The following is a 9,924-nucleotide window of genomic DNA, read 5'->3' as shown; positions in this document are numbered from 1 at the left end:
TTAAGATGTCTAATTCTAATGGCAAATTTTCATGGCCCTTAATTTGATATACCATTAAAATATTATGAACCCATTAAAATTGAATCTGGCATATTTAATGAGACCATTAATCAATTTTTTAATAATTAACGGGCATTAACAGAGTATTAAAAGAATTAATGGCCCTATTAGTTCTTACCAATTAATGTGGAATTAAGGGGTATTTTTTTAATGGCACATTAATTTCATGCCAATTAAAAATGCTCACGGAGTTTTAAGGAGCCTGTTAACTTATTTTAATGGTCTATTTTAAGCAGCTTTACATGGCCATCAAAGTCATTTTAACCAGGTATACTTTACCAGGGTTTTAACATACCTATTTCATGGCATTTTAATGTAGGACATTAAAACTATGGTCATGAAAACCCCATTAAACAGTAAGAAGTAATGGGTGAATTTTAATGGTGACCTGTTAAAACTCTGTTAGAAACGTTTGAAAAAATTAAGGCCAATTTCATGACCCTTTTAATGGCATGTGCGTGCAGTAGTGTTAAAAGATCAGATGCATGTGCCAAAGTACTCTGTAACCAAACTGACTGACAAGGTAGGAAGAAATATAAAGCATGTCCCTCGTGTCAACCTACCACTAAACATTTACTTCAAAATTCCTTTTCCCACATTTAAATTTTCGAAATATGATACAAAACATAAAACTCCAGTTTTCCATATGTCAATTTTGCCATTATAGTTTATATTAAAGAAAGGCGAATATAAAACAGTATGACAAACGGGCCTGTTGATCTGAATACTGTTGTCAAGTAAAATTACTATAATTTGAAATAAATATCATCATTAGGGAAACAGATTAGTGCTCTGAGCAAAATAAATTGAATATCGCTTTGCACTTGCTTCAAAAAGCAGGCATAATGACAAAACTGGCAGAAATCATGTTATTTTCTAAAATGACATCTTTTTGTGAAATTTTACGCTGTAAGTAAAGCGCCTTTGAACGTGTTTATCAAGATATAAATATGGTATGATGATAATATTAATATTGTGCAATTTAACGGTGTATTAATTTAAAAGTATAAATTATCATAGAAAAGTACATCATTTTGGGTAGCAATTACCCATCCGCGATACCGAAAATTGACACTGGTTAAATCCTTACATATGTCTTGGAGGCTAGTTTCTATCCATCCGGTGTTTTGGATACAAAAGATGTACGACATACCACTGTACAAGACATTACAAAATGCAGGACTTTCAAAATGATTATTTCATTCATTTATGAACAGAACAGAACAGAACAGAACAGAACAGAATTTATTGATTTAAGCATACAAGCTCATCATCATAACATCAATATGACAGTCACAATAAATCATGTATAAATCATAAATATAGGCGCATGTAATAATTACAATCACATTATAAATGATAATAAATAATGCATATCGAGAGTGATTCTATACAGAACAAACATAAGTCAAGCGTTCTTACGTATTCAAAGTATCATTTCTGAGTTTAAAGCTTTTGATACAATATAGTGCCAGTTTTGTCAACAAACTTTTGTTTTCTGAGTTTAACAAAGATACCAATTTGTACATACTAGGTCGAGTTGTATAAAACCTCGGAATATACATATTTCTAATCTAAGTATACAATGGACATTCTAATATGAAGTGATACTCATCTTCCAAAGCATTTAAATTGCATAAAATACATATTCGTTGGTTCCTTTCTATATTTCTATGGCGCCCAGTTTCAATATTTAAGTTATGAGAATTTAATCTTATTTTTGCAATAATATTTCTAAACTTTGGGATTTCTATAATATTTAGGTAATAAGCACGGGATATGCCAGTACTGATATGTCTATAAAGAAACAATGAAGAACAAGCTTCCACTCCAACGTGCCATTCTGTTTGATATATATCTGTCAGTCGAGTATTAAACAAGGGTATAAAGACATTCATATTAACTGATTCTGGAAATAACCACACATCTGTAAACCCTGAGGTTTGCAAAATATTTCGTACCTTTGACGACCAATTTGTAACATTATGGTCGGAAAGTATTTCCATTCTTTGTTTATCTACAATAGATTTTATGATACAATTATTTTGTTTGCAACCATATAGTTTCAACCAGTATTTTATAATTCTAGTCAAACGATTAACATATAGTGGAAATCTACCTAGTTCAGCATATAAAGACAATGTATTAGTTGATCTTTTTACATTTAACACCCATTTGCAAAATTTTCTAAGGATGCGTTCTATGTTGGCTGCTTTTAAAAATCCCCATATTTCACAACCATAGTTTAACACAGATAAAACATATGAATCAAACAAGTTAAACATTATATTTACAGGTACTTCCATATTTCTAGTAACACTAAATAGAGAATTCATACCGCGTAAACCTTTTCCGGCTAATGTTCTCGTGGCATGAATAAAAGACCCACCGCTTGAAAAAACAACCCATAAATAACTGAAAGTACTAACAATTTCTATTTCCTAGTGATGGGCAAATCGGTTAGATTTGCCAACCGATTAATCGGCATAATCGGACAAGCCAACCGATTCGATTAATCGGATATAATCGGATAATCGGTTACTCTAGTTGCATATCTATAAGTACACCTCACAGTGTATGTTTTATGTCATTACTTAAGAAATGAAACACACAGACATCAGATATCCTATTTCTATTCCCATCATAAACACAGTAAGTTAACAGCATAAAAGTAAAATATTTGTGAAGATAGTGAACTTCAAATCAGGTACTCGTCTTAATATCACCAGAGACTTATCCAGTGATATTGTGTTATATAAATATTTGGAGCAAAAAAAAAGTATTAACGATTTATCAATTCTTTGTTAACGACTGGAATGATTTCAATCACACAAAATCAAAAATTGAAAATAGATCTACTTTTGCTTATATGCTTGCGTAAGTCTTACGGCATGCTATGCATACTGCCATACTAATGTCAAGAGTTTAGGTTGATGGTTTTCCCGGCTTAATTTTGTAAAAGCCATATATCTTCCAAAATCTTGGTGATCACAGATGACCTCAATTTCTTTCGAGACTTTGGAGGAAGCCATTTTTACGTAGGGTAGTTTCCCTTTGCGTAACTGCCCCAAAGAACCGTAAATACCAGAAAGAAAAAGGTCAGAAACAACTAAATTGTCCGTTTTAGGGTTCCAAGTAATTAATCGGCCAGGGAAAAGTGAAGTCGGCGATCGCTCTCATGAATGCAACGCCGACGATTATTCGATTGTCGCCGATTGTCGGCCCATCACTACTATTTCCCTACCAGCATAATACCATTTAAAGTTTTCCCTTAATCTGCCCCCTTTTCTGAAGAAGACAATTTTTGTTTTCTCCACGTTCACATTTAAATTCCATTTCTTACAATAAGTTTCTAAATTGTCCAATGACTGTTGTAGCCCCTCTCTAGTAAAAGAAAATAACACCGCATCGTCTGCAAATAATAGGAAATAAATTGACAATTGATCTAATGTAATGCCGGCATCTAAGTGTTGTTGCAGATGTACTTCAATGTCGTTTAAAAAAACAGCGAGAACAAAATCGGAGAGGTTATCTCCCCTTGTAATAAACCAAGATTACAATTGAAAAAGTCTGACAACGTATTCATGTGTCGTACACATAACTTGATATTTTCGTACATTGAGTGAATAACGGACAATAATTTTCCATCAATACCAGATTTTATCAGTTTATACCATAGACAGTTCCTGTCTATTAAATCATAAGCCTTCTTATAATCTATAAAACAGCACATTAAATAGGATTTATCTTTCAATTGCTTTTCAATAAGAGAATTCAATATGAAAATAGCGTCGACAGTACTGTAATTGGATCGAAATCCAAACTGAGCATCGGTAAGTATATCGTTTTCATCTACCCACTTCTTTAGCCTGTTATTTAATATAACAGTAAAAAGCTTAGAAAAACAGCTAATCAGAGTTATACCTCTATAATTGTTTGGATCACTGGAATCACCTTTTTTTTGTATAATGGTATAACAACTCCTTTCGACCAGCTAGGCGGAAATTTCCCTTGCTGTAAAATATAATTGAATAAAAGCCGAATCGGTTCACCGATTACTTCTATACTTGATTTAAAATATTCATATATGATATTATCAAATGAAGATGCTTTATTTGTAGACAGTGATTTCACTGCTTTTAAAATTTCCTCTTTCGTGATCTGTGAGTCAAGTTCGGAAAATGTACTCTCGTTTATGCCGTTACTATCAAATTGCCTAAGGAATTCCATACATTCTTCGTTTTCTGTCACATCATCCATTTGCGCTAAATTTTGGAAATGCTGGAAGAACTCACTTAATTCAATATTATCCGCGGGTTGACTACCGTCTTTTTCTTGAACATTTTCCAGAAATTTCTGGGACTGTTTCGACGCATATCATTCATTTTCTTACTTAATTGCCTATTAAGTTCCCTTTTATATTTTCTACAGCAATATTTATAATCTTTCTTCTTGTCTAACAATGTCTGTCTTGTTAAGTTATTTTTACAGATATCATACTCAAATACAGCATTTTTATATAACTGATATTTATCTTTACATTCGTCATTATACCATTTTTGTCTGTTTTTGTCTATAGATGCGAATTCTACTGTTTTAACAGTAACATTTTGTTTGAAGTATCTATCATCTTTATTTGTGATATATTGAGTAATTAGCGTGACAAGACTTTCAACATCACTGCCGTTCTCTATGCCTTCGTGTACTGAACGTTCCAAATTCTCTATATCAGTTCTTATATCATTTACGAATGCTTCACCATACTCTGGGTTCCACTTATAAAAGGTTCGTTTATAATTCATTTTACTCTGGGGATGCGTTTCTATTTTCAATGAAAAGGACAATGGAGCATGATTTGAGAACTCATTGAGTTCTTTTACTGCAAAATAGTCTATATAATCAAAGTTAGAAACGGACGTTAAGATATAATCTACTACACTTTCCCCGTTATGGGTCATACACGTGATCTTTCCCACTGTTTTGTCCTCGTGCAATCTGCCGTTAACGATCCGTAAATTTGTAGCTTTACACAGATCTAAAAGGTAATCTCCGAACTTATTTGATTTAAAGTCACGTGAACACCTGGGTAACGGTGTATCGATGGGCTGATTTCCATCGCCTTGTAAATCATAATCATATTCAATATAGTCTGTTTTCTGACCTATTCTACTGTTCAAGTCACCGGTAAGGAAAACTTTACCTTTGTCCATGAAATAAACTATATCATTTCCTAATTGCTAAAAAATATCATTATCGTAAATGTCATGAAATGGCGAATTTTCTGGTGGAATATACGCAACTGCTAAATAAAAAATCTTCATCAGTATGGAAAAAATTCTTATCAAATTTCAGCCAAACTATACAATCAATTTCATTTTTACACAATTTTACACCTTTGCGTATATTGTCTTTGATATAAACGATGATTCCGCCACTACACCGTTTTGCCCTTCAGTGTTGAAAACGCCTATATGAATGAATGGGGTTACTATACCCCCTCAGTTCAATATCCGAATTTTTCCCCGACCAAGTTTCAGTTAAACATATTATATCATACTCACTAATAAGTCTGAGAAAATCTTCTGAAGATCGTTTTGCTATAGTTAATCCCTCTACATTCCAAGAACAACACTTAATAGCACTCTCGACATTTTCCTACTCACTTCCTCTGTACAACCGCTTATCAATATACAGCTTATCAACGCTGAGATACGCTTCCTTCCCCTCCGACCGAGCTTTCCTTATCACCGGAATAAGCTTTCTGCGCACTTCCACAACTTCCGGCGGAAATTGTTCCTCGATTCCATATGCTGTATCCTTCAGTAATCGCGCAGACTTTCTGACCTTCTCTCTATCTGGAAAACTTCCAAATTTTGCGACAATCGGTCGAATCTTGGAAGATTTGAATGCACCAATTCTATGGACCCTTTGAAGCTTGATCTCGGTTTTTGCATTCTCAATTCCAAATTTTGCCTCTATTAAGTTTAATACTTTGTTCTCGCAGTTTTCGTCTTTCTCCTCTGGAATATTGAAGAACAGCAGATTGTCCCTCATGCTTCTGCATTTAAGATCAGTAATTTCTCGTTTTAATTCCTGTTCTTTAGTACGTTGCTCCGATTCAAGTTTACGCAGATTAGCCAACGAAGAGTCAATTTGCCGTTGCTTTTTATTGAATTCCTCGAGGTCATTACTGTCAAACTGACGACTCCTCTCGATTTCTTGAAATTTGACCTCAAAACCTTTGATCGTCTGCTCAACTATATCAATGCGTCCCGTTTGTGACCGAACACTGTATTGTATCTAACTGAGTCAATTTTTGATCCATTGAATTGAGACGTTGTAAGATCTCAGATAGCATGTCCATTTGATGTGTATTGGCAATCGGCGATGAAGGTGTATTGTTAGGAGAAAATGCAGGAGAAGCAGAGTTCATTTGCATAAATTGGCTGTTACTGTTACTGTTACTGTTACTATTATTATAGTACATAGGGTTTGACATCATAAAGTTCTGACCTGCTAACATTTGATTGAAATGTCCATTTTGTGTTTATCAAGATATAAATATGGTATGATGATAATAATAATATTGTGCAATTTAACGGTGTATTAAAGTATAAATTATCATAGAAAAGTACATCATTTTGGGTAGCAATTACCCATCCGCGATACCGAAAATTGACATTGGTTAAATCCTTACATATGTCTTGGAGGTTAGTTTCTATCCATCCGGTGTTTTGGATACAAAATGCAGGACTTTCAAAATGATTATTTCATTCATTTATGTGTGAAAGCAGCCTATGTGTAAGTCCAGAGCCTGTTGACCCATAATTCAAGGAAATATTCCAATTTCACGGCTTCTCTGTCCAGTTTTCATGTCTTTGAACTGAAATGTTAGACACAAGATTATACTCATATATAGTCTTCTATAGTACGTAATAAAGATAGCAATTTATGTAAACAGAGTTATGATAATGTATGTGCAACTGTCTGTCAAATTTCAGGACCTCGGCTTAAATTTCTAAGAATTAAAAAATGTATATCAAATTCTGACATGTCCAATATATAGATTCAGCTGAAAAAAAAATGTATAGAGAGCATAAACAGGAAATGAGACTTCATCTTGTTTTCCAGATATTTCATCAAACGAAGCTATTCCGGCACTTTGTGATATAATATTTAATCCAAACATTTACCTGATTTCTATCTCTTCAAATTATTCACCGTCAATTTGTAGCTATATATCATGGGAAAAAAAAAAAAAAAAAAAAAAAACGGCAGTCCTACCTTCAAGATTTCAAGACGTTTTTCACAAAAGCCTTCATATTTAGCTCTAAATTTGTAAAAAAGCTTATACATAAGAAATTTAGTATTTCAAAAGTGAAACTACAATTTATAAATAACATTCTCTCGGCTAAGGGACTACGTTTCAGTTCAAAACTCGACAATTCTGGGAAAAGCAAAACAAAATGATTAAATAAACATCTTCAAGATATATATACAGCTTATGAAATTTCAGCGCAGTCCAAATAAACCAAGAGCAAAATGCTTAACATGTACAACATCATACCAGACCCAAGGTAGAATTAATTGTCCTTTAATTTACATATAAATAAATCAATATACTGCATTTACAGTGTTTTAAAGACAAATGCAAATATCCTTGTATTTAGTTTTTAGTATTTATTTACCTCCTGGAATGTGTATAATTGCTTTTCATATACACTCATGTCGCTCTGGTCTTGATATAACGTTGTGTAAAAGGTAATATTAAATGACTTATGTGCTGTGTTCTGCGATGTTAAGAGCATTTTCTTTTTGTTTGAATACTCGGAAATGTTTATAAAATTTTGGATATTGTCATAATCTAGCCCCCACAACTTCCGAAAAACATTGATATCGATTCTACTTTTATCATTTTGAAGAAGTTTATTTCAGAAGAACTAAGAACGACTTTTAACATGTAAATGGCAAACTGCAAAGCTATTTCCATGATTTCTCAGTTAATTGAAATAAAATAGTGAGAAACAAACGCTTTCCGTGATTATCGGAAAATCTTTAGTGCTCAAGCCACAATGTACTCAGCATAGATTAATTGAATGACTACATTTTACATTTTGTTTGTTTGTCTTCCTTGGCAAGATAAGAACATAAATGGAACTTTATTACACTAAATTTTTGAGTTTTACTCACTTTCAATATTATTTATCTATTTGTTTTGTTATGAAAGACTATGCCTGTGTTTATTTAATCAGTTTTTTTTAAATCATATACACCGCGTAGCCAAAGTGTAAGAAACGTACGAACATTGGACATATTACACTCAGTATGTTTCATGTGACTGTTTAAATTAGAAGTACTTGGGATATGAAACTTTTTCACATTTGTATTTGTATTTTTGTTGCTGGTATGACAAAATCCTAATTATTTTAATACTTAATTTTAAGATATGAGCCGCACCATGAGAAAACCAACATAGTGCATTTGCCACCGGCATGGATCCATGCTGTTTGCTTTCAAAGCCTATTGCAAGGGAACAGCATGGATCCTGACCAGACTGCGCGGGTCGCAAATGAACTTTGTTGGTTTTCTCATGGTGCGGCTCATATTAAGCAAATGTTGCAAATATTGTGTTATTGTAGGTAAACTTGTGCTTTTTCATGTTTAAACATTTTAAGAATCGCTACGAAATAACTGGTATCAGATCTCCATACCAAAGTTTCCCGATTGATTCTGGAAATGATTGATGATTTAAGTATGTATTGTTATCGGCGTATCATATATTCAATTTCAACATCGTTCTTTTACACAGGACATAAATCGAGTATTTAGACACTTCACTTCTCCCTTTCGTGCATCAACATGCAAAGATATTTGCACATACTCCATTATCAGATCTCTTATAAAATGCAGTGTGTCTTTCGTAAAAATGCTTTCTACAGATAAAAAATAGTGTGTTCATTCTGTTAAAGAGATGTCAGAAATATTAGGTAATTGAAATTCCACAACAATATCCAATATGTCATATGGTTTGTTAAGAAAATGAACGAAATCCAGAGACAAATAGAACTGATGCATAAAAAGGAAATGCTCAAGGTGATATGAACAAAAGGGGTAATTATTATTATAGGAAACTTAATATGGACACTGTTCAGACTAATCAATAGAATTAAATGAATCACTTCAATTTGAAATTAGATATCTCAGTTGGCCAGTCTGACATTGTATATAGAATAAAGCGATGATTTCAAACATTTTTTTATATAATTGCTTTATTCCAGTCACGCCCGATCAAACGTGATTTAATAAGAAATACAGTATTAACGTATGTAAGTATACTTGGATGAATGCTCAACATAGCAATTAATGAAAGAATGTCCAATATGTGGAGCGAAATTAGTTCCCGTGGGAATAGGAAAGCTACATTTCCCAAACCTGACATAAATATTGTCAATAACTAGACCCCCCCCCCCCCCCCCCCCCCTACTGGTACATTTGTCACAAACAAGGGGAAATAATTCAAATGTTTGCAGTCTTAATGGGGTATAGCCTCAAAAAAAATATGAAAAGGATTCATTATTCTATACCATATACTTTTTGAGCTATGAGAATCACAGACAAAATATCCACTATTTTGGCTATTTCATGGGCCATAACTCTGTAATAAATGCTAAAATTCTCAAGAAGAATGCCAAGTGTGCAATGTCACATTATGATAAAGACTTAAGAAAGGTTTCATGAATTTACATTAAATACTTTTTGAGTGAGGCACATAATTAGGTGAAAATGTGCATTTTTGACTATTTCAGGGGCCATAACTCTTGAAATAGGGAGCGGACCCAGCTGAAATATAGTAGATGCGCAGGT

The 9,924-nt window shown here is 33.1% G+C and overlaps 1 protein-coding gene across 1 annotated transcript; it reads right to left on the bottom strand.

The window, feature by feature from the left end:
- Positions 1 to 5,715: 5,715 nt before the first annotated feature.
- Positions 5,716 to 7,787, bottom strand: LOC123558136 (uncharacterized). The gene is made up of 2 exons (XM_045350013.2): positions 7,749 to 7,787; positions 5,716 to 6,360 (listed from the first exon to the last, which is right to left on the bottom strand). Exons 1-2 carry the CDS (start codon positions 7,785 to 7,787, stop codon positions 5,716 to 5,718), a joined length of 684 nt encoding a protein of 227 aa, XP_045205948.2.
- Positions 7,788 to 9,924: the final 2,137 nt, after the last annotated feature.

The sequence above is a fragment of the Mercenaria mercenaria genome, chromosome 5 (assembly GCF_021730395.1).
Source record: "Mercenaria mercenaria strain notata chromosome 5, MADL_Memer_1, whole genome shotgun sequence".
Lineage (NCBI taxonomy): Eukaryota > Metazoa > Mollusca > Bivalvia > Venerida > Veneridae > Mercenaria > Mercenaria mercenaria.
The sequence above is the reverse complement of the archived record's forward strand: the minus strand, read 5'-3'. Positions and strand labels throughout refer to the sequence as shown.

Excerpts from the sequence above, each read along its gene's own strand:
- LOC123558136 (XM_045350013.2), bottom strand. The coding sequence starts at position 7,787 with ATGAGTGTATATGAAAAGCAATTATACACATTCCAGGAG. Across the intron at positions 6,361-7,748 it reads AATTATACACATTCCAGGAG|ATACAATACAGTGTTCGGTC; the intron begins GTAAATAAATAC and ends TGACTCAGTTAG.